The sequence below is a fragment of the Geospiza fortis genome, unplaced genomic scaffold (assembly GCF_000277835.1).
Source record: "Geospiza fortis unplaced genomic scaffold, GeoFor_1.0 scaffold1, whole genome shotgun sequence".
Lineage (NCBI taxonomy): Eukaryota > Metazoa > Chordata > Aves > Passeriformes > Thraupidae > Geospiza > Geospiza fortis.
This window is the reverse complement of record NW_005054320.1, coordinates 8,255,343-8,279,154: the sequence shown is the minus strand read 5'-3', so window position 1 is coordinate 8,279,154 and position 23,812 is coordinate 8,255,343. Positions and strand designations below refer to the sequence as shown.

General features: G+C 46.0%; 2 protein-coding genes across 5 annotated transcripts; one reads left to right on the top strand and one right to left on the bottom strand.

Moving 5' to 3' along the window:
- Positions 1–4,399: 4,399 nt before the first annotated feature.
- Positions 4,400–11,714, top strand: C1R (complement C1r). Of its 2 annotated transcripts, XM_031056627.1 has the most exons (11): positions 4,400–4,438; positions 5,125–5,359; positions 5,595–5,787; positions 5,963–6,106; positions 6,254–6,450; positions 6,938–7,085; positions 7,170–7,291; positions 7,872–7,950; positions 8,329–8,469; positions 10,157–10,231; positions 10,461–11,714. In XM_031056627.1, coding segments are annotated over exons 1-11 (2,139 nt in total). In that variant the 5' UTR covers positions 4,400–4,436; the 3' UTR covers positions 11,264–11,714. The 2 variants fall into 2 exon arrangements, with proteins under 2 accessions (XP_030912487.1, XP_005420668.2); XM_005420611.2 differs by lacking the exon at positions 4,400–4,438 and having other exon boundaries at positions 4,621–5,359.
- Positions 11,715–13,714: 2,000 nt separating this feature from the next.
- C1S (complement C1s) lies at positions 13,715–22,229 on the bottom strand. Of its 3 annotated transcripts, none has more exons than XM_005420610.2 (12): positions 22,101–22,229; positions 21,592–21,656; positions 20,977–21,181; positions 19,667–19,844; positions 19,307–19,432; positions 18,446–18,645; positions 18,069–18,222; positions 17,721–17,836; positions 17,412–17,490; positions 17,027–17,164; positions 16,477–16,551; positions 13,715–14,968 (listed from the first exon to the last, which is right to left on the bottom strand). In XM_005420610.2, exons 2-12 carry the CDS (start codon positions 21,594–21,596, stop codon positions 14,175–14,177), a joined length of 2,070 nt encoding a protein of 689 aa, XP_005420667.1. In that variant the 5' UTR covers positions 21,597–21,656; positions 22,101–22,229; the 3' UTR covers positions 13,715–14,174. The 3 variants fall into 3 exon arrangements, with proteins under 3 accessions (XP_005420667.1, XP_030912489.1, XP_030912488.1); XM_031056629.1 differs by having other exon boundaries at positions 21,592–21,669; positions 22,101–22,141; XM_031056628.1 differs by lacking the exon at positions 21,592–21,656 and having other exon boundaries at positions 22,101–22,146.
- Positions 22,230–23,812: the final 1,583 nt, after the last annotated feature.

Below are 23,812 nucleotides of genomic sequence, written 5' to 3'. Positions count from 1 at the left end.
CCGGGATTGGGGGAAGTGTCGGTGCCCGAGTGGGCAGGGGTAGCTTAGGCTGCTTCTGCAACCATCACCTGCCTTCTTCTCTCGTCCTCTGGGGATGCTACATTCTTCCCAGGATCGTGGGATCATCGAACCATGGAATAGTCTGGGTTGTAAGGATGTTAAAGATCATTTAGTTCCAGGCCTCCCCTGGAATTCAGAAGAAATTCTTCTTCATTGAAATGGACTACCCAAGGAGATGGTGGAGTCACCATCCCCAGAGGTGTTCACAAAATGATTGGATGTGGCTCTTGCTGCCATGGTCTCTTTGAAAAGGTTGATGATCAGTCAAAGGTTGGATTTGATGATCTTGGAGGTCTTTTCCAACCTAAGTGATTCGTGATTCTGTGACATTTCACTTAGATCGCGTGGCTTAAAGCCTCATCCAACCTGACCTCGAGCAATTCCAGGGATGGGGCAGCCACAGCTTCTTGGGGTCCTCCAGCAGGATGGGTAGGAAACAGAACTTGTGCTTCGGAGTCTAGGATTCTCTCCTGGTGGCGTGAAGGGGGAGGAGTACTCAGCCCCATGTTCACTGCCTTCCAGAGAAGGTCCCATGGGTGAGGAAGGGTCAGGATCTCTTCTTGGGGTAAGAAACCAGTGACCGCCTCTAGCCCCAGCATTCCTTCTGGCATTCTTGGTGGGGTCTCCTCACAACCATCGTAGCTCTGCTGGTTCACAGCTCTCTGCAGCTGGAGACCAAGGGGCAGAACCAGAGGAGGTGAGGTGCCCTGAAAAGCCAGACCCGTGCCACAAAGAGAGGTGTTCTTTAATTATGACACTTGATGGGATGGGCACAAGTCCACAGGCAGTTATTCCTGAAAAATGCTTGTGGTTGCCCCCCAACAGAAGGTTGAAAGGGAGGATACACAAAAATGTGCAACTACTACTACCATAAAGAGCCAAGAGATTTGCAGATGTTTAAAATATAAGCCCTTTATTTTTTCTGCCAGCAATCGTTTAAAAATAGTGTTTTCTGGAGAGCTTCTTTTCAGGAAACTGTGAAGATGAGTGCCATGAGAAAAGAATTACTTCAGAACATGTGATAGGCAAAGGGTTGGGGAGCTGCAGCTGTGCCTAGAGTGTCAACCTCTGACTCTTTATGGTTGTATCTGAGGACATATGAGGCAGGAGCACCCTGTCAGTATCCACAATCCACAATTTGAGTGCCACAATCAAAGCCAGTGAGCAATCAGAGCCAGGCCATCCAGCATACCTGCTCCGTGCAGACCTCCTCAGCCCATCACTCCTTCTACCATAGGGAACCTCTACATGACCTTTGTTGTATCATGAAGTTGCAGAAGGCAGACAGCAGCTGGAGCTGTTTCCACTGCTGCTCTCTTTGCACTGTTCCATGCCATGAGAATACTCTCAGAGCTACTCCTGATACCCAGCACCAAGCCCACCTCACCATGTCCAGGCTGGTATCTTCCAGACTGTGTGATCAACAACTAATCCACTCATTCCAGGCCCTGCACCACAAGCTGGTACAAACTCTCCTCTTCTGACCCTTCATTCTGGTTGGATGGCAGACGCTATTGCCTTCAGGTGATTAGCCAGACTCTTCTGCCATCCACGTAATTTTCCTGTAAGCCTGTGAGGTGATAGGCCAAGTAGATTGCTTCTGACTCATTGCCAGCCATCATATATCCATGACAGCCTCTCTTCTTCAGGAAGCATCTGATTGGGCCAGAACCACAGATAAGTCATTACTCACTTGATGTGGTCCCCACACTAATGATAATCATAGGGGATAGTACTGCAACATATTCTAGGCCTTCAGGTAGTAACTACCAGCATTAATAATCCAGTTTTTCCTTTCATAATCATGAAAGGTGTGATGCCTAAGTCAGATGGTGACTTTATCCAACAGCACTACATTGCTGAGACATGAGGCTATGGGAAGTGAGGATGCCACTGTAAAGCAGAGGAAAGTTGTGACATTGGGAGGACTTGGATGGGAGGAGGTGTGATATTGGTGAGTGGCTGGTGCTGCAGAACTGTGTACCCCTCAGGGTATTACACTTGGTTCTGCTCCTTGATTTAGAAGACACAGAAACAGGCTGCCAAGGTGCTGTTGCTGCTGCTCACCATCTCATATCGGAGGAAAGACCCACTCTTTGAGTCCTGAACCTTCTTTTGGTCTTGATCATCCTCTCCCTACCAGCCAGAGCTGCAGAAGCAGCATGAGTTGTCTGAAAGAGTGCTGAGCCACTGGACAGCACAGGCCTGACTGTGTGAAGGCCAAGCCCAGTGGCAGTGTCCCCAGAGAGCTCCAGTCAAGCCTTTGGGTACTTTGGGTAGTCAAACCAATGGGGTTGAAGGTAGAGTGCCCTGGGGAGGCAGCTCAGTTGAGGTGAGCCTGGGTCTGCAGCCCTGCTGTGCTGTGGGGTAGGTGGTATAGCTGTAAGAGACCAAACAGAGGTAATTCTCTCTCCTCCTTGACTCAGGCTTGAGGATAAAGTATCCAGCTCCTTCTTCTCTGTGGATGAAAGGATCTAGTCCACATGCCAGAAGATATTTTCACAGTTTCTGAGTCTGTAGAGCAGATTTCTTTCCAATGACCTCCTGCAAGACACTGTATTCAAAGCAGGGTTCTTGCTACATAGGAGGATGTTGACATCTTTGACCATGCTGAAGATCTACAGGTTTTTTACTTTGCTCTGATATTGTCTGTATTTATTGTCCAGAGCACTTGTAATGCAGCTGAGGCCCGCAGGCAGCAAACAGGGGCTAGTTTTGGCATTCTGTGGTCCTATATATGTTCTGTGGTCTTGCAGGAATTCTGCCCCTAAGCAAAGATGGGCGCATATGTCCTTCCAAGGAAAAACCGTGCTATTTCTTGGCTCCAGCCTACCAGGAGGAAGAGGATTGCCCGGAGCACCTGAAGGGGAGGGCCAGCAGTGGGAGCACTGGAGCTGCACTGAGGGTGCCGCTGTGCTGTCCCAGCCTGGCGTCTCTGGGACGCGTGTTAGGGGTGGGCTCCTCGGGCCGGATGTGTCCCCAGCCAACCACCCCTGCTTCACCCGCTGAAGTCGTCTCCTGGTATCCCAGATGATGCTGTCGGGGCGGGAGAAGGAAATGAAGACACGGGAGATGTGCTTTGAAAGTGTCTCGGGGCACTCCCAGTAAGTGCCCCCTGGATAGAGGATTGCTTGTCAAGGACACAGGGAAATGATCCACTTCCTTACAAAGGGTCCCCAGGGCCGTCTGTCTGTCCGTGCTTTCCCAGGGAACACTCTTCCCACTCTTCCCACTCTTCCCACTCTTCCCACTACCTTCCAGGTGTGGTTTCTGAGTAAGAAACCTCTCCAGCATGGCACAGCGCTGCGGTGAGCCTGCCCAAGTGTGTTCATCATGCAGGGGACATCAGGAAGTGCTGGGATAATGTTCCCTGTTTAATCTTAAATCTGATATGTGGGGCCATATGGTATTATAGCAGTGGCATTAATTATATGTTTATATCATCTTTTTGGGATAATAATTCAAAGATGTTTGATGAACAGGTTCTCTAGTACACTTCCATAAATATCCCAAAGCTGCTTTCTTCATTCTTTTTAACACTATTTTCATCTTCATTCAACATGTTTTTGTGGCTGTGAATTACTTCCTCTGATTTCAATGCAAGACACTTCCTAACCTCTCTGAAACCACTCATAATTCCAAGGAAAAACACTAAAATGGTGTTTTATCTCTTCTACCAAAGCCTGAAAGCAAACAAATTTTAAACTTCATAAAACTCGGGACATAAATACATGTCTTGGGCACTATGTTGTTAAAGCCTGAAAGGGGTTTTCAAGTTGCTATATTTTCTCATTTCCCCATTAAATAGAGGGCCTTATCTATCTATCTTGGTTCTCCTAAAAATGCTTGCAGAAGAAACATCAAGAGGGGTCCTTGAAAAGGGATTTGTTCTCAGAATGCCTTTAATTCAGTAGACTTTCATTTTTCTTAATATCTTTTTAACTCAAGTGCCTGAGGCTTCTTGCTTTTCTTGAAGGTGATCCCAGTTCCCACCCCCCAGAAATCTCAGAAGTGCTCTTCAGCAGGTCAGAATTGAGAAAACTTATCTTTTTTGACAGCTTCATTTCAGCTTGATTTTTTTAAAGTTTGAATTAACTTGTGAAGACTATAAATTTTCTCATCTTTCTGTACCAGAAAACAGCCCAGGGGGACTGGGGGGGACTTCCTAGGAGGACATTTTCGGTGGGAACAAAACTCGGAACAGCTTCTGGATTGCAGACCAAGCCCTCGGAGGGGTCTCAGGCAATCGTTTTCCTGCCTCCTAGGCCAGAAGAGGCGTCTCGGCTCTGCGTGGCCAGGCCGGGGTACCCCCGGGGCGCCCCAGGTCCGTGTTCCCCGCCCCCCCGCCGCTCCGAGCTCCGCCGGGCTGCACGGAGATGTGAGTCGGGCTCTGGGGAGGGGGACGCGCCGGCACAGCCCTGGGGGAGGGTGGGGGTCGTGGGGCTCAGACCTTTCCAGGGAGGAGAATAGGACAACGGGGCTAAGCTGCTGAGCTGGGCAGCGAGCTTGTTCCGGAGGAACACAGAGGGCAAGGGGGGAGATGCGCAGAATGAGAGATAAAAAATGTGAGTGCCAACTTATGGAGGCATGAGCGAGTAGAGGGCTGCCCAGGAGACACTGGCAGGATTGCTCCACAGCAAACGGAGCTTGAGATCTTCAGATCCTCGCCGAGGATCCTAAACTAGCAATGACCCGAAACAACCCGCTGGCCCAGGGTCAAGGGTGACCAAACTTCTCCTGGTTCTATAAGAGTCAGCCCTACAGCTTCTGGGAACATGCAGACCTTACCCAGGGAATTCACCCATGCTCCTCCACACTGCTTCCTGGGCTAATGAATTTCTCTGTAGAGGCTAGTACAGTGGCTTGCTGGAACCTTGTTAGTGCTGGTGTCTTCACTGCAGCTGCCCTTCTCGTTCCTGAGTGATCAAGCCAGTAGCTGGTCCTGCAACCAGGCTTCCTGTGTTTGCATTCCTCTGGACAGTGCATGAATCAGTTGTGAAGTCTCCCCTGATTTTGAATGACCTAATTTTGTGCAATGTCATCGTTTATTTGTCGTGTTCACAGGCATGTTCCTTGTCTCCCATGGGCCTTCCTCTTTTTTGGAATGATCAGTTCCAGTCCAGTCCCAAGAGGTTCTCCCCTTTTTGGGGAGATCAGATCCCCCAATTATCCCAAGCCATATCCCAACAATAACATCAGTAGCTGGGATATCCAGGTCCCAAAAGGCTATGTGGTGAAGCTGACCTTCAAATACTTTGACCTGGAGCCATCTGAGTCCTGCTTCTATGACTATGTTAAGGTACGTGCACAGACACCTGGGCCAGGGGGTGCCTGGAGATGGCAGCCCAGGGGCCGCCACGTGTAACAGCTCTTCATCCACCAGGCGTCCTCTGATGCTTCCCATGAAGGAAAGGGAAGGAGTTAAAGATAGAAATGGGAGGAGCAAGCACTGACAACACATGGTTGGGTAATATCAGTGCATGGAGCAGGCTCAATCTTATGAGGCTGCACTGATTTCACCTTGACTTTGACAGATCAAAGCAGACAAGAAGGACTTGGGCAGATATTGTGGCCGGCTTGGGTCGACCACAGGCAATCACCCGGGAAGAAAGGAGTTTGTATCTAAGGGAGGAAAGATGCACCTGGAATTTCACTCTGATTTCTCCAATGAAGACAATGGCACAGTGATTCCCTACAGGGGCTTCCTGGCATCCTACAGAGCTGTGGGTGAGTAGGAAATACCCTCAGCATGCAGAAGGAAAAGCCTGTGTGGCTCCAACCAATTTCCCTCCTTGCCAGGCAAATAGAGAAGCTTCAGGCGAGGATATAGATCTCCAAGTACTGTAGAGCAAGGAGGTTTAACCCTTTCTTCCCCTTGCCCCTTGACTTCCTGTGTCTTCAGATCTGGATGAATGTGATCCTAACAATGCTGCCGAGAGCAATGAAAGGCTTCAGTGCCAGCACTTCTGTCACAACTATGTGGGTGGCTACTTCTGTTCTTGCCAGATTGGCTACCAGCTTCAGAGTGACCAGCACTCCTGCAAAGGTAAAGAGACATTTTAAAAGATCAGAGGGCTCCAGAGAAGAAGCCCTTCATGCAGGAGGGTTGGGAGAAGTGACTTAGGAAGCAGGTGGTGGGGCTGCAGAAGGCGCAGCCCCACGATGCGACCTGTCCTTTCTTCCCCTTCACCAGTGGAGTGCAGCAGTGAGTTGTTCACCGAGGCCTCTGGGTACGTGAGCAGCCCCGAGTACCCGCAGCCCTACCCCGAATACCTCCGGTGTAACTACAGCATCCGCCTGCAGAAGGGCCTGTCCATCGCCCTCAGGTTCTTAGAACCCTTTGAGATTGATGATCACCAGCAAGTCCACTGTCCTTATGACCAGCTCAAGGTACTGAGATTAGCAAATTCTCCTCCCAGCCCTGCTGCCAGACCTGGACAGGAGTCATGGGGACACTACTATTCAGATGAGAAATATGGGACCAGCACAAGCAGAATGCCCCAGCACGAAAGACTGAGCTTCTGTCTCTCCCTCAGTGCGTTTAATTACCACTGTCCTGAGGTCAGAGGCTCTGGGTCATAGGCCTCTGTGAGTTAAGGAAAAATACCCCATCCTTCTTCCAATTAAATTTCCCTTTGATTTATTCTCAGGGACTGATAGCTCTGATTCCCAGATAAGGGAGAAGCAGAGCTTGTGCTGGGTCAGTCTGTTGTTCTGACTGTCAGTGAAGGCATCAGCAAAGATGGGTCTGACAACCGGCCCTATTCACCATCACAGACACTCTGGTAAACTTGCTCTGGGTTGAAACAGGCATACTGAGGCAGAGAAGCATGTGTGTTTCTGTTTCTATCCTTGTGATACATGTTTTCCTCATCAGATCCAAGCCCGAGGGAGAGAGATTGGTGAATTCTGTGGCAGGGAGCCACCTGGCATCATTGAAACCAACAGCAATGAGGTGGACATACTCTTCCTCACCGATGACTCAGGGTTCAGCCGTGGCTGGAAGATCCGCTACACCTCAGAGAGTAAGAGATTTCTCCCCCAGAGGCTACTACAGCCTACTGACACTGTTTGCTAATCCCAGCCTAACCTGTCCCACTGTCTCACAGAAATACGGTGCCCACAGCCTGTCCCACGGGATCAGTTCACCATCATCAGAGACCTGCAGCCTGTGTACCAATTTCAGGACTATGTTGTTGTCAGCTGCAAGACTGGGTATGACCTGATGGAGGTGAGATCCCTTCTCCACTCCCTTCAGCCATATTCTGTTTTGTCTTCAGTTTGTGCCTTTCACCTTTCGTTGAACTTCCTTTGGAGATTTCACTCATGGCAACCTCTTGTAATTTCTGTTTCTTCTTTGCTTCTCTCAGCTTTCTTCCAGTGGTTTCTCTTTTCCTAGCTGTCTTCCTTATACAGTTACTCTTTCATGAAGCCCTGGTAGAAGACTAAAGACAAAGATCCCAGGAAAAGTTGGTAGACAGGAACACCTCTTTGGAAGGATATGAAACCAGAAGATGAAAGCAGAAGATGCTACCTGCCTCCCTTGCCATCCTATTGCCAGGGCTGGGTAGCACCTCTGACTCATTGTGGGTTTATAGCTGCTGGCTGCTGGTATCTTGGCCTGCTCTGAAGAACGTGTAGCCCGTGGCAATTACAGGATAGAGGAAAAGGAGGAGACAGCAACTGGAACAGGCTGCAGAGGGGCAAATATTGGACAGCAGTGAAAAGATGGGCAAACAGAATAATATTTAAATGTGACGAAGGAATTAGGGGCTCTGTACAACCGACAGATGTTTTTCTCTCCCATGTAGGGTGACAAAAAGCTGGTGTCCTTCACGGCTGTCTGCCAGGCTGATGGCACATGGCATCAACCCATGCCCCACTGTGAAGGTGAGTGATCTCAGAACGGGAATAACATCCCCTGATGTGGCTTTCCTCCTCCAGGAACATGGGAAATTCAGCCTCTCTGACTTACTTTGTCCATAGCCTCATGGATGTGCTGTCTGGAAGGACCTATGAAGACCACCATTGATTTACATTTTTCTGCTTGCAAAAATTGAAATGTTTTTCCTCCCTTACAAAAATGCCTAAAAATATCACTCCAAAATTACTATGATATTGCAACATCTAAAAGCAAAAGATCCTCATCTGGGATCTCTTGTGGGACAACCCCTCTTTGCCCACTGCCCTAACTGGTCCTTCACATCCTGGCCCCAAATGCCCAGACTTGCCGTTGATTCATGTCTTCTTTTCTTCCCTTTGTTGTAGTTGTGAACTGTGGCAGCCCCAAAAACCTGACAAATGGTGCATTCAGCTACCTGAAGGAGCCTGCAAACAATGAGTACCAGTCGGTGATCGCATACCGGTGCAATGAGCCCTATTACCACATCGTCACCGGGACGGGCGGCGGTGAGTCCTGATCCCACACGGACACCACGGACACCTGCGCCTGGAAAGCCCTCTCACGTTTCCAATTAGAATTGGCTCTTCTCCCCAGGCTTAGGGCTCATGCTTTCCCCCCGTGAAGACTCTGCAGTCTTTTCTTGACCCTGCAGCATATCTCTGGAGTCTTCTTGTCTCAGCCTATTCCCACCCTGCTTCATTCCCAGAGCCCATCACATCCCTCTTCCATGCTCTCCTTAACTCTTGCCAAAGGTTTTATTCTCTCAGCTGTAGTTGTGGGGGTTTTTGGTTTTGGTTTTCGTAGTGGATTTCATTCTTTTCCTAGTGGATTTCATTCTTTTCTGGTGGATTTCATTCTTTCACTGAAATTTGAGGCATGGTGTCTGGGAATCACCAAAATTCACAAAACTCACTGCATCAGTCTGAGTTGCTACAGAGGCAAATAAACAAACACACACTCTGCTCCAGTGCAGTGCTGTTTAGCTCTTTGGAATATTGTTCAGCTGCAGAGATATCTAAGGGCTAAATAACATACTTGCAGAAAAACCTATTTTCATGCAGCACCTCAGAAAAATTAAGTCATCGTTCCAAACCATTCACATTCTTTCTTTTTACACCTGAGACAGTGCTTGATGACGCAGGACCTTTGATACCAGCATAAGGAGTTCATTATTTCCTTGTCTTGGTTGCTCATTTAGCCTCCACAAGGAAAAAAAAATAATCTGAATCAGTTCCTGGATACAGTTACCAGCATAGATACATGGTTGGGCTGCATGCTGGAGAGAGGTGACATGCTACTAAAGAGTTCTTTAAGTTGGCACTAATGTTCAATTTGATTATTCTTGCATCTGAGTTTAACTCGTTCATATAGATTCAGAGATCAGTCTCATCAGAAGAAAATTCAGGAGCAAGCAAATATCAGCTGCAGCCAAATTCTGGTGGGGACTCATCCTAATTTAATCAATTTTGAAAGAGAACAGCAAACACTTTCTTAGAAGCATTTACTTCAGTGTTAAGATAAATTGTACAAAATTTATTTTTAGTCACCAGCACAGACTTTCTAAGAAAAGCAAGAGTGTTGGAGGTAGTGGAGTTTGTGTTGAGAGGTGACGCGTGAAGTTTAGCTGACCTGCAACTTAAGCTCAGAAATAGATACTTATCATGTACAGTACCTGACTCCCATTTCTGGGACAAACCAGCTTGTCCTACTCTCTGCAAACTACCAACACCAGAAGTTTGAATCTAAAATCCTACTTCTACTACTCTCTCTTCTTTGGGCTAAATAAGGTCAAACAGTGCTCTGTACACCTGTGAACTCAGTGAAGATAAGACTTCATGGAGATGGCCCTTCAACCTTTTCTTCTACAGTGCCTGAGCTTTACTGCTCCCCTGGAACTGAGGTGCTTCAAGATGTACAGACAGAAACATTTCACACCCTACCACAGGCAGCTTTTCCCAGGAGACAGTTCTTTGGGATGGAAGGGCTGAGGAACCTCTTGAAAATCATTCTATTCTATTCTATTCTATTCTATTCTATTCTATTCTATTCTATTCTATTCTATTCTATTCTATTCTATTCTATTCTATTCTATTCTATTCTATTCCATTCCATTCCATTCCATTCCATTCCATTCTGTTTTCTCACTCCATGCCTGCAGGCCTGGGTCTCATTCCCTTCCCTCTCATCCTACAGAAAGATTCACCTGTTCTGCTGAGGGAACCTGGCTGGATCAAGATGGCCAGAAGAGAATTCCATCCTGCTTGCCGGGTCAGTAAAAACTCTGACTTCATCTGTTATTTTCTGACTCATGCTTACAATCAGTAAAAAACTGGGACAATATGCAGGGAGGGGGGTGAGGATAGCAGTATCTGTGAGGGAAAAGGTAAAACTGTCCAGAAAGTCGAAATAAAGTGAACTCAAACAGTGATGGCAAGGAAAGAGAGAGAAAAGCCAGGACAACAGAGGGTAGGTGTCATGTTCTCGTGTTTCTCCACAGTGTGTGGGAAGCCAGTCCATCCCGTTGTTGAAGTCCAGCGGATCTTGGGTGGCAAAGCAGCAAGGAGAGGCAATTTTCCTTGGCAGGCTCTGACTGGCATCAATGGACGAGGGGGTGGTGCCCTCCTGGGCGATCGCTGGATCCTGACTGCTGCCCACACCATCTTCCCCAAAGGAGGAGTGCAGAATAATGTGAGCCTGGAGCAGCTGGCAGAGGAGGCTGACATATTCCTCGGCCACACCAACGTAGACGAGCTCCACAAGATGGGTAACCACCCTGTGCGTAGGATCTTTATCCACCCGGATTTCAACCCAAAAGATGAGCACAACTTCAATGGGGACATAGCCCTGCTGGAGCTGAAAAACCCAGTAACTCTGGGCCCTACACAGCTGCCCATCTGTCTCCCAGATGCCACCAACACCTCATTCTATGCGCATGGGCACATGGGCTACGTGAGTGGCTTTGGTGTGGACAAAAACCGCATCGCGAGCGATTTGAAGTATGTGAGCCTACCAGCAGTGGCTCAAGAGAAGTGTCAGAGTTGGCTAGATAGTAATAAGAAAGGTATCCCAATGGTTTTCTCTGAGAACATGTTCTGTGCTGGCTTCCTGGAAGGCAAGAAGGATACCTGCCAGGGGGATAGCGGGAGCGTCTTCACGGTGTTGGACAGGGAAAGCGGTCGCTGGGTGGCTACCGGCATAGTTTCGTGGGGAATTGGCTGTGGCACGGGCTACGGCTTCTACACCAAGATCCTCAACTATCTGGACTGGATCAATGGGATAGTAAAGGAAGACAGGCCCTAGGTATTGCTGTCCTGCTACCTGGAGCACCACTAGCATATCAATTTCCAGACACAGCAAATCATAGCCAAAGCTTTTCATGATGTCCCAAAGGCCTTTCAAACCTGCAAAGCATGTAACCTTCATCATGAGCACTTCTGAAAGCTGCCATGCTGTTTGGTTGTACCACTGGCAGCTTGGGAGACACCTTTGTGAACGTTCTGGCTCATACCAATCTTATAACCAGATGAAGCCTTAATCATCTCAGGAAATCTCATGACAGCAAATATGTTAAGGTTTGAAATGCTGATGATATCATGAGACTCCTGCAGTCTACTTTTGTACTCCCTTTTGTGGGAAGGTTGCAGGGGAGAAGACTTCCTTGAAGGATGGGTGGTTTCTGCTGAGTACAGTGTGTGTAAGCCCATTGTCGCCAGTGAGAGTCTATGAATATTAAAATACTTGCTGAATAAACCAGGTGTTTCATGTTTTTTATCTATGTTTTTAACAACTGAATACATTTCAGCACTGAAAGCAACTTTTGTGTAAGATTGACCTGGACTTTTGGACTTTGTATAGGGATTGCTTTACCTACCACTAAAGTCTTTTCAGTTCTGCAATGGCATATGGCAGCTGCTTATCTGTCCCAAAGCTATCATTCGATTACACGGCCTGAAACACCAGGTGGCTTCAAGGGAGGCAAAAATAGCTTGCCTGTGTGATGCCACATTCCAAAAACAGGGAAGGCAACAACCAATCTCATGGAGAAGGGAGCTCAGGAAACTTTACTGATCAGAAGTTGAGGATGGATTTTTTTAATACTATATTAAATAAAGCTTTAACTGCAAGACAGCAGCTCTAAAATGATGCTGACTCAGAGAAAAGCCAACCTCTCTTCTGTTGTGGGTATTCTCTGGAGTTGTCTTCTTAACTAGTTTTTCTACTGCAAAATAACCTACTGTGCTCTTTTGAGTCACTGAGAGAAACAAGATATGAGATACTTGGTTACTAGTCCAACAATCCAAGAATGTTTTGCTTGTTACACAAAACTGAAGGTGCTTCATGTCCTGGTTTCAAAAGACAGGTGTCTGCTAAGGAAGGCAGGACCCTCCCCTAAAATGGAAAATGTAAATCCCCTCCCTCCGAGTTGCTATAAAATTTTAAATTAAGGGACTCTCAGGCAAAAATATGGGAGCAGGAATAACTGTTCTTTACTAGGGAAGAAAATAAAAGGATAAAATAAACAATGCAGTAAACTGAAACAACACTGACAGAGTTAGAATATGACTTGACACGCTGTGGGTCAGGGTGTTGGTAGCAGTCCAATTGGAATGGTGGCTGCAGTCCTCCTGGAGTGTCAGGTGTGGTTCTGTTGGAGCAGGGATCCTGTAGAAAGGCGTAGTCTTCCTCTGAAGATCCAATGGAAGAGGCAGCTGGTGTTCCTCTGGAAAAGCCAGGGGAGAAGCCATGCTGGTGTTCCAGAATCTCCAGATTATATCAGGGTAGGAATGCTTGGCTCTTCCCTCTGGGTGGAGCATCTCACAATGGGATGCTTTAGTTCTTATCAGTCATGCAGTAACGATCAATAGCCTGTTATCAGCAGATGTCTTCCCTGAGAGAGGATTGGTTGTGGAAGAGATGAGGAAAACTGCCAACTTAACAGAAGACAAACTGCCATGCAGATGGCAAATAGAATACAATTTGCTTGGCAATCCAGGACACTTCAACTGAGTGCAGGATTCCATATGAAATCTCCCAACACATCCTCCTCACCATTTCTTAAACTCCTATAAAAACTTAGGCGGGAAGAAGATGTCTCTGTCCAGCCCACTGCTGACAGTGGGGCTAACTTCAGAGCTTCAGGGAAAGTTTTTGAGATCTAGGGACAGTCTGTTGAGGCACGTTTCCAGTGCTGACCCACATGGTAGGAAAAAGCCCAGCTGGAAATTAAAATATCTGAGTACAACAGTTAGATACCCCCCCTTAGCTTCCTTCTCTTCAAGGTGAACAAACCCAGTCTTTCAGTTCCCTGGTCATCTCAGTGGAAGGAGTCTGTGAATGATATAGGACTTTACAGAGCAGGAAATACCTCTAACACATGTCAGGTAATATGCCTTCACTAAATCAAGAGAAGGTAGTGTTCTAGGAGAAAAATCAAGCTTTATTTATTTTCTAATTCAAAATAATTTTAAAAAAAGCCTGAGGACAGGTGAATGAAATTGAATGTCTGTTCTCTGCAGCTTAATTCAGAAGTCTGAAGTCCTCATTGATGGTAATGGTTGATGAGTGAGATGAAACTATCTCAGAAGAATTTTATAAAGACTGGTAGAGAGTGAGGTACTACAAGTTCCAGCTTGATGAAAGCTAGCAGTGTCAGAATACAATTAGACATTTGATTTAGGGAGTTTCAAGGAGAACCAGGTCTAGACTGAGAAGAAGAAAGGCATTACAGACACAATAGCACATTGCACAAAAGGCAGTTTGGACATTCTTTAATGCTGTTGGATATTCTGAACAAGTCAGGAAATACATAAATCAGAAACCAGGCTCTGAACCTTCCATGGGAACCAACCATTATTCTCTCTCATCTTCATTGAAACCTCCCTGTCAGGTTTCAATGGGCACAGCTAGGTCTTTTCCAAGTGGGAAAAAATAGGATAGAAAAAAATGAAAGGAAGCAGAAGAAGTCTCTTTTATTCAGTATAATGTCTTCCTTTTATGCTACTATGAGTGGAAGAAGGAGAATTTCCCTTCCCAGATATGACGACAGTGGGAGAAACAGATCCATACTCCTGGCTCTCTGCTCAGATAGACAGGAGGAGTTACAATGTGTTACATATTGCCCACTGGATACACAGAGTGCACAGTGTCACAGCCAGCCCAAACACGCAGCCATCACATTTGGAAAGGGTGGCGATGCTGAGAGGACCAGCAGTTATTTCTGCCATGCTTCCTCGCCCTCGTGCTGGTTCATGGTCTCTCTGATCCAGTCCAGGTACCGCACCACCTTGGTGTAGAGCCCAAAGGTGCCACACTTTGGCCCCCAGGAGATGAGCCCTGCCACATAGTACCTGGTGGCATTCAGAGGGTCCTGGATGGCATAGGCTCCACCACTGTCCCCCTGGCAGCTGTCCTTGCCACCGCCAGCACAGATCATATTGTCCGTGAATACGTAAACGACAGAGTCATCGGAGCCGTCTGGTTTCACAGACCGGCACTTGTCCATGCTCACCACGGGAATCTGGGCCTTCAAAAGATCAGCAGGGAGCTTTCCTTTCTCTCTCCGGCCCCATCCAGCAATGTAGCCCAGAGTCCCTTCTTCCAGCTCATATTCAGGTGATTTACCAGGAAGGCAGATGGGTGAGATGTCTGGACCCATCTTCACAGGAGCCCTGAGCTTCAGCAGCGCAATATCATTATCAAAATCGACCCTGCTTTCTGCAGGCTCCTCCTTCCAACCAGGATGGATGAATGAAGCTTCTGGGATAAGCTTTTCAGCTTCCTGTGTAAGGAAATCTCTACGAACATTGATTACCCCAGCATACATGGTGGGCTTGTCATACCCCTCCAGCACGTGAGCTGCAGTCATCACCCATCTGTCAGAGATGAGCACTCCACTTGCTCTGGGGTTATTGAAATAGACCTGCCACGGAAAGTTCCCCTTTTCTGCACGGGTGCCTCCAAAAATCCTCCCTGTGTCTCGGATGGGGTTGCTAGGCACCCCACAGACTGGAAAGAAAAGAAAGAAAGATGGGAGAATTAGCAGTTACAAACTGGGGATTCTTTGGTACTGTTAAAAAGCCCACGGTCCCCTCCTTCCTGTGTCCTCTAAATAACTTTTGAATCTGAGTAACCATGCTTATAGTTTATGCCACAGAGCTTGCGATTAGTATTTACAGAGAAATCAAAGAAAATTTTAGAAAAAATACTATCGACACTCAATTTAGATTTAAAATGCTCATTCTCAAATTCAGTTTTCTGGAAAGCAGTTGCCACTGTGACAGTATGTCAGAGCTTGCAATTTAATTGCCTTCTAGTTGGCATTTTTCCTTTGCTGAATTATGCTCTTTAGATGAAGGGATTGTCTTTGAAAAGATACTTGTTTGATTTCTTAGAAATATGACACTGCTCTATACATATGTATGTTTTTGGTTTGGTTTGGTTGGGGTTTTTGTTGGGTTTTTTGTTTATTTATTTGATTATTTTTCTTGGGTTTTTTGCTTTTTGTGAATTCCAGATACTCTCAGCTTAAGAGTTCAGGTTCATCACTGATGTTTTACCGTTTTGCCTCTCCATTGTATAAGTATGAAAAATCTTAAGCAGTAGGGGATCTTATCTGTGGGTCTTCTGAGTGCAAAGATGCTCCATGCTTTTATGAGAAAAATGCTGAGTAACATTTTGCAGAATGTTAATAATAAGGACATAAATAAGACTGGTCATTCTGACATTGCTAGGAAGCTGATTTCTTATCACATTGTCTTGTTTGCTTTGAATCTTCAGTTAGAAAATCAGAGATTAAGGGACTATAGCCAGCAGATAGCTTCTAATTTGCATGAAGCAGAATTTGTTAAAGAATTTCACATAATCATAGGAAGTTTTATGCTGGAAGATACTTCTCAGTGCCTTTAGCTCAACCTATTCCTCCCTAACTACCCTCCCTCCTGCCTCTTAACTCCAAAGCCAGGTTACTCAGGGGCTTTGACAGGTAACTTCTGCTCATCTCCCAGGGCAGTGATTAGCCAGCCTCTCTGGACAGCAGTTCCAGTGCTCTGGGGGAGCATTTTTCCTTAGATACAATCAGAATTTCCTTTGTTGCAACTCGAGCCTGTCATTGCCTTTTATTGCTGTGTCCCACTGAGAAGAATTTGGCTTCATATTCTTTGTAGCCTCCTCTTGGGCAGTAAATTCCCTGAGCTTTATCTTTCAGTTTGCCTTTCTTGCTGTGTACTTGTATAATCCAATTCACTGTCTAAGCTGTGACTGGACTTTTAAGAGAGTTGAATCTCCTCCACCTGGATCTTGTACTTTGCCAGTGAGGATCTGGGGCTTTGAAGGGGTGAACAGGCATCATGTCTACAGCCAGGGCAAGTCATGCTGCCTCCTCTACGAGGCTAAACTGAGCAGTACACAGGGTTTAAAATTCTCTCTATCAGAGGGAAGTTAAGAAAAGAAAAATACAGAGATGAAAGAAGCACTGTTCTTCATGTGCTGCATGCACATAGAGTATTTGGTAGTACCTGGGACACATTTTGGTAGCTTTGTTCCCATCTCTTCATTGACCCATTCTCCACTGGCTGAGCACCGATATATTGCTTGGAAAACACGAGAGAAAAAGGTGTTCCATAAGGACACAATCAAGATGAACACAGGGTAAATAACACTACTGTACATGATATATCAACCTTCTTATTTCCAAAGCAAGCACAACTTGGCTAAACATTGCTGTTATCTCCCTACCAGGGTGCTTCTATCCCTTTTTAGGAGAAACTCATTTAACAGATTTCTTGAGTCCTTTACTTTTCCACCAGAATTCTGTGTTACATGCGACAAAAGCCTGCATGGTTCACTCACAAGGCAAACAGAGATAGGACTTGATAATGAATTTAAGGTCAACAGCCCAGGCATTGTTAGAGTGCATTAAACACAGAGGCAACACTAAACTACTGCCTGCAACCCCACACCAGTCTTGACCTGATGGCACAAAATCCCAGACCCACGACGGTGCCAGAACCAATTCTTGGGCCTTTAACCCATGGAATATGACTGTGCAGCAGAGGCAATGCTCACCATGCCCTTTGTTTTCCAGGGTGTAGTAGGGTGCCTCACACTCATAGCGGACAGCAGCTGTGTACAGAGGCTCCTGGAGTTCAGAAATGTATGAGGCTTGGGCATTTTCAACATTAGGGGGATCACCACAGTTCACAGCTGTAGAGAACAAAAAGGATCAAATACAGTCAAAGGAGCACTCTCACTCAACAATGTGATTATTTTGTATGAGGGAACCACTCAGCTTCTCTAATCCCTGTACAGTCATGGGAGCTCACTTTCTCTGTCGCTTCAGCATGCTCACATCCCAGTATTTCAGCATCCTCCTAATCTGGAGATACAGTGGATCTAGATCCTAAACACTCATTCCAAATCCCTTCCCACAATACAGACACGGGTCACTTACGAACACAGCTCAAGTGGGAGTTGCTCCATTCACCATTTTCCTGACAGCTGGAGAGAAAACTTGTGATGCTATCTCGTTGCTAGGAAATAAAACATATGACCCATGTAAGTCTCTGGACACAAAATACATCTGACACAGGTGCTCCAGTGGAGGGGCATCAAAATGCTGCAGTGGCTGGAAGAGGATTCCTCTTACTACTGCTGCATTGAAAACTTTGGGTTCCCAAAAGTACTCAGGACCCCTGATGGGAATGGCCTCCAGATGTTGCTGAGCAGGCCAGAGGGACATATGCTTCTTTATTTCACTTACTGTCACAATTTCGTAGCCTTCCACACAGGTCACCTTCACAATGTCCTTTAAGATATACCTGTCCTTCTTTGGGTCAAGAACAGAGTTGGAGATGACACTCATGGGACAGGTTACAGCTTTGAAAAGATAGGTGAAAATCAGTGATGAACCGGTTCGAGATTCAGTCTCCTTCCAGCTGCCTACCTCTTTCTCCCCAGTGATGTTTTTCCCCCAGTAAGCAGGCATATCCTTACTCAGTACCAGCAGCAGTGAACATGTTAACATGCCGTTGTGCCACCAATGTGACCTGGGATAAACCCTGTCCCTAACTCATCAGCAGAGTGACCACATTCCCAAGCGTTTACTCACGGTCCCCATAGTAGCGTATTTTCCAGCCTCTGTGTTGTATGCCCTGGTCTGTCTGGAAGATTATGTCAAGAATGTTGTTCCTGGTTTTGATTTCAGAAGGACCTGGGAATTTGCTGCCACAATAGGGACCAAAATGCTGTTTTCCAGAGACAATCTGGGAAAATACCAAACAAGATTAAATGAGAAATGCCAAATGTATTGAGAGAGCAATTAAAACACACACTCAATGCATACCTATTCAAATGTATTCCCACAAACACCAAAAGACAACATAATTGAAAATAAAGTTAAGCAGTACCAAAGTCTTCTAAACATGAGGAGATGGATGGGAAATTCAGAGCACCCTGACCCCTAAGCTCCCTGAGCTGCACACCTACAGTTAGACTGTCGTGGCAGATCCCGTTGGAGTCGGCGGGCTCCACGTCGAAGTCACCGCTGCGAATGGTCAGCACCACGGAGTAGCCCGGGCTCAGAGTCACTCGGTAGTCACACCGAGAGTTCTCCGGGTACTGGCTGGGATAGTTGGGGCTGGCAATCTCCCCTGTTGGCTCAGTGAAGACATTCCCACTGCAGTTCACTAGGATTGAGGAAGGAACACGAGTAGGATTCAGAAAGGAAATGGTCTGTGTGTGCACCTGACAAGTTCTCCCTCTTCCACCACATTCCCAGTCTGCCCAGCTACCTGCAATAACCATAGCACAACATTGCATCTTCCCCAGGAGCTGAAGCCAGGGCCACTCTCTATCCAGTTAGCCAGGGACTTTAATTCCTTTTTACCCTCCACCCGAGATTTAGGCTTCCCTTCCTCATTCTCAGGTTCTCATATTACACTCCTATCAACATGCACCGTTTGTGATCTTGCAACTTTTTGGTTCAAGCCAAACAGGCCCTTGGTGATTTTTTTGTCCTCATGGAACTTCCCTGTTTTGTCAGAGATTTAAAGACTCACAGTTAGCAGTACCCTAAGAAGGTTTTCCATCATAGTCTTTAAACAATGTAATTCAGTAGTTTCTTAATTCTCTTGACACAGAAATAGAAATAGAATTGTTCTTATATGTTACTAGAAATTCCTCAAACCACTATCTACTGCAGTTGAGATTTGCACTGGGATGTGTTTTTTCTCCCAAAATATACCTGTCACAAATGGCTGAGAAGGTTGACAAAGTCTTCCAAGTGCAATATCTCACTTGGCTTAAATGAATTCTTGCTGTTGATCACAGGTCATGCACATCTCTTACCTCCACAAGTTTTGTTATCTTCGTAGAGGAAATAATCCGGTGGGCAGCTGCAGAAGTAACCTCCAATATAGTTATTACAGTAATGACTGCAGGGCTCATCCACAAAATCCATGCACTCATCCAAGTCTGCAAGTATGAAAAAATGAATCAGCCAAATTAGGAGAGGGCCCTGAGGGAAGGAGATATTGAAGACAAACTAGTAGACAGCAAGGAAAAGTATTTATACTGGCCATACTGGAATGCAGCTCTGTCTGCTGGGATCTCTTTAAATAAGGCATTTCTGTAAGAAAAACCCTTCCTGTCACCTTTCCTCCCAGCCTGGACACTAAAGAGATTCAGAGGAGGCTGTTTTAACCTTACCCACAGCAACATAGTAGGCAGCAAAACCAGTGAAACGCTCCTCATTGGAAAAATCTGATTGGAATCTCATAGTGAGGCTGTTGTAAGGGACACGAAATTCCTCCACAATCCTGGAGCCAGGGGCACGAGGTTTCTTCTGCCCACAAAGCACTCCTTCAACATAGCCACCAGACAGGATCTGCAGAAGAATTCAGAGACATCTCAACTCACTGCTGCAACATCTGGAATTACCAGCGCTTGAGTCTTTCAGCTTTTAGTGCTCAGGTGCAGCTGAGTGGAGCCCCTGGACAGCCAGTTTCATGATATTCATAAGACACTTGAAGAGTTCTCCTTCCTACTGTCTTTCCAGTGAAATACTTGCCTTAATTTCTCAGATACAAATTAATCCACAGTGTTTGCTGTTAACATCCTTTCTTCAGGCCCTCTTGTCCAAAAAAATCACCAAAACAGTATTTCAAAGCAGTAAAACCAACCATGACAGTCTGCAGAGCAGCCTAACAGGCTCATTGGTTTGCTGCAGAAGGACACAGGGTACTACAGAGCACTCTCATCCTTCTGTCCCACCTTGGTCCTCCTCAAAGGTGTCCTCGTGCTGCACTTGACCTTACTGCCCCTGTTCACACAGAGCTATGGCAGGACAGGATGGTCTTGTTTCTGTCTGTTTGTGTGGAAGTGCTTGATCTTTTGTGCCTTGTGGGACAACAAGAGCAGAGGTGGCTCTAAGAAATCTGTGGTGCATAGATCATAAAAAAACTGTGCTGCAAGGGACCACAGCACTTTATCTGAGTGGCCACTATGCCTACACAGATGGATTGTTTTTAACCTCCATCCTTTCCAATCAATTTCTCTTTGCAATAAATCATCTGCGTCCAATCATCAATTTCTGTTTGCAATAAATCATCTGCGTCCACTCATCGATTAATTCCAAATAATTTCAGGCACAGACAACTACTGCCCTAAGAAAATGGTCTTTTTACACCTACACTTCAATGGCTAGGAATATATGCACTGCCACACAGAGATGTGTCAGTGATGGCTAAGACTTTTCCTAAGAATATGGAGAAACATGGGATGGGAGGCATAAGTGGGACACTCAGTTGGCAGCCAACACTCACATGGTTATAAAGCAAACTCGAGCAGATTTCATGACTGCTAGTGGAGACACAACCAGTCATTTGGACTTCTTGGAGCTCAGAACAGGAAGGCTGTGCATAACTCCTCTCCCAGCTGTGAGCTTTGTGCACAGCTTTGCTGTTCTGTGCTCTAACCTTCCTTCTTGTCCCTTTCTCACTCAAGGACACAGACAGTACCTTCACAAAGTCATATTCGCAGTCCTGTGATGGTTCAAGATCCAGATGTGTGAAATAGAGGTGAATACCATATCCCAAAGGGACCTGGATGTGCCAGGTTTCGTTGGCATAATTGGGATACGCCTGAGGATAATTGGGTGACAAGATCTCTCCATACATAGAGGCTGCCTCAGCCCAGACAGGGAGACAGAAGAAGATCAGGGACCTGAGGAAAGAGAAAGGAAGGTGACATGGCAGCAGTGTTCTCCACTTTCATGTGTGCACAGCCCCAGTGAACAGCCAGACTTTGGCTGCACATGGCATGCAGCAGAGCTCCTGGCTCCCAAGTTTCAAAGGCCAGAGCTGTGGCTCAGTGAGGCTTGTCCTTCTCCTGCAGCTTTTCACACAGAAGTACAACCTCAGTTGTGCTCTCTGCTTGTCTCTGTCTCTGTAGGAGCTGGTAAAGCTGCAGGAGCTGAACACAGGGATCATAAGTGCTCTTCCTTACTCATTGCCCTGTTCTGGAGGCTATTTGGTCTATAGATACATTCTGATTTGAAAATCAGTAGTCTTACAGGGCAAACACATGATTTATAGAATTCAATTACTAATAAACCTTGAGATTTAATAACTCACCACATCTTGGAAAAGCAGTTCTTCCTTTCTGAAAAGCTTCAGGAATTGGACTTTGGAGTTATGCTCTGGGACAAAAAACTGTGATTGGTTAATGTTGCCTGTATGTCTGTGTGTCTGCTAAGCAGGTTGAAAACCCTAAACCCCCACCCTGGAGAGACTACGTCAAGGTTTTGCCTGAAAAGCAAGTCTGTATCTCTGGCCCTTCCTGCACAGAGCAAACCCAAGCATCAAGAAGGGAGGCTGAGATCCATAAGGACAAAATCTCTGTCTTGGTACTCCCCAGTGCTCTCCCTTGCGACCACCAGTGAATCCAGACACCACGCTGGTGCACAGCAAATTAAGACAAGAGAACACATTCCCCAGGAGTACCCAGTCCATTCTTCCCAGCACGTCAAAAATCATGCTAAGACCCTGGGGTTGGGAAGCACCTTGTCCTGACTCTTCCAGCTGTCAGACAATGACACTGGGGAATATCCTCCTCTATAATTTCTAATGCCTGCAAAATTTACCTTTTCTCCATAGTTCACGTCTGGTTTCCTTGTCTCTTCTCTTTTCTTTCTCTCTTTTCTCTTCCTGTGCACACCCTCCTCCAAACGCACCCAAAGCTGAGTTTTGGGAAGGGAGCTCTAATTCTCAATATCGCAGCACCCTCTATCTGTGGGATGCGGCTTCCCAGCCTTCCCTCTAGCGTGAGATGCTGGCTTTGAAAGCTCTCGGCAGGAAGGGGAATTTCCAGAAAGACTTGCACAATCCTGTTGGCTGAAGTTGCCGTAGGGAGCGCACCAGTCTGGCTGTATTTTCGGGAAATCAGGTGACTTTGGGGAAAAGGGAGGGGAATAGAGTTTTTGACTGCCTTCCCTCTCCTCTTCGTTCTCCTCCCTTTTAAAAGTTGGGGACAACATCCAAAGGGTGGAGAAAAGGGAGAGTCCAATGTTTCTGCACAGAAAACGCTGTTTGATGATCATGTCCAGAGGTCACCTTGGTGGAGTTCAGTCTTACTGCAACCTGATGGCCACAGGGCTGCTGCTACTGCTCCTCATGAAATGCTTCAGAGACCCCTTTTTAGGGAAAAAAATAAAAGAAAAATTATTGGCCTATTCAATGTTGTGCCTCTCTGAGGCTATCAGCAGGAGGAAACCTGGTTTCGCTGGGTTCAGTATGGGGACACATTTAGGACTGGGAACACATAACTACATTTTTATTTTCCAAGTGAACTTCGTGTAAGAAAGAGCATGTTCATCATGTTCATGTTCATCAGACTTAGGCCTGCAGCCAGTTAGATCTAAGACCCTTGCAGAAAGGAGTTCAAAGACTTACACCAGGTAGGACCTTTAGCCCAGCCACTGCTCACAAGCCAAGGCCAAAATACAAGCTAAAATATCTGTCACTAATACTCTAGAAACACCCTCCTCCTCACAAACCAGCTGCACAGGGACTGGACTAGAAATGAAAATCTAAAATTCCATTACAGCCTCTACCCTTTACAGCCAGCACAGCACACTCCAGAGCTTGTTTTAGACAGGGAAAAAAAAGTGGTTCAAGTTTCAACAGGCCATAGGCAAAGTGCATTAGCACAGCCTATCTGAAAGAGTCCTTTTTAATGTCAAGGGAGAGAAACACCTCCAGATGAATCATAACTGACTTCATTGTAGTCAGGATAAAGGCTTTGCTGGAAGAACATGCCTAGTCTGTTTTCTTTGTCAAAATGAGAATGGAAAGAGAAAGAAAACAGAGTGTCATCTCCCTTCTGATGTCTCTTGGGAGCACAGCTCGATGTTTTGAACTGGAATTTTGAGAACAGGAAAACAGTGATGAAAGATACACAATAAATCTCAGGGAGATGTTTTCTCCTCTGAGCTGTGCAATGTAAAAACCCTGACAGTGACTCTTCAAGCTACAATCATATTTGAAAAAGGGCATGGTGGAAATGAGTGTGAACTGATATATTATGCATGTCATCTTATCACAAGGGAATTCTGTATTTTCATATAAATCTGACTCAACTAATCTGTAGTAGTGGTTGACTCATATGTGTATGAATATTCATAATTCTTTAGAAATTAATTAAGAAATATGTATTATTAATCAATTAATTTCTATTAATTAAGAAAAAGATTGCTGAAGATCGTTAAATAAAGAAGTAGCAGCATTTTATCTGGTTACATATCTGTATAATGCTAACTATTTATGCAGAAGAGTGGTAATATTGATATATTTACAC

Excerpts from the sequence above, each read along its gene's own strand:
- C1R (XM_005420611.2), top strand. The coding sequence starts at position 5,096 with ATGTCATCGTTTATTTGTCGTGTTCACAGGCATGTTCCTTGTCTCCCA. Across the intron at positions 5,788-5,962 it reads GGCATCCTACAGAGCTGTGG|ATCTGGATGAATGTGATCCT; the intron begins GTGAGTAGGAAA and ends CTGTGTCTTCAG. Across the intron at positions 6,451-6,937 it reads GTCCTTATGACCAGCTCAAG|ATCCAAGCCCGAGGGAGAGA; the intron begins GTACTGAGATTA and ends TTTCCTCATCAG.
- C1S (XM_031056628.1), bottom strand. Across the intron at positions 17,165-17,411 it reads CTCCCACTTGAGCTGTGTTC|CTGTGAACTGTGGTGATCCC; the intron begins GTAAGTGACCCG and ends TGTTCTCTACAG. Across the intron at positions 14,969-16,476 it reads GCTACCAAAATGTGTCCCAG|TCTGTGGGGTGCCTAGCAAC; the intron begins GTACTACCAAAT and ends TTTTCTTTCCAG.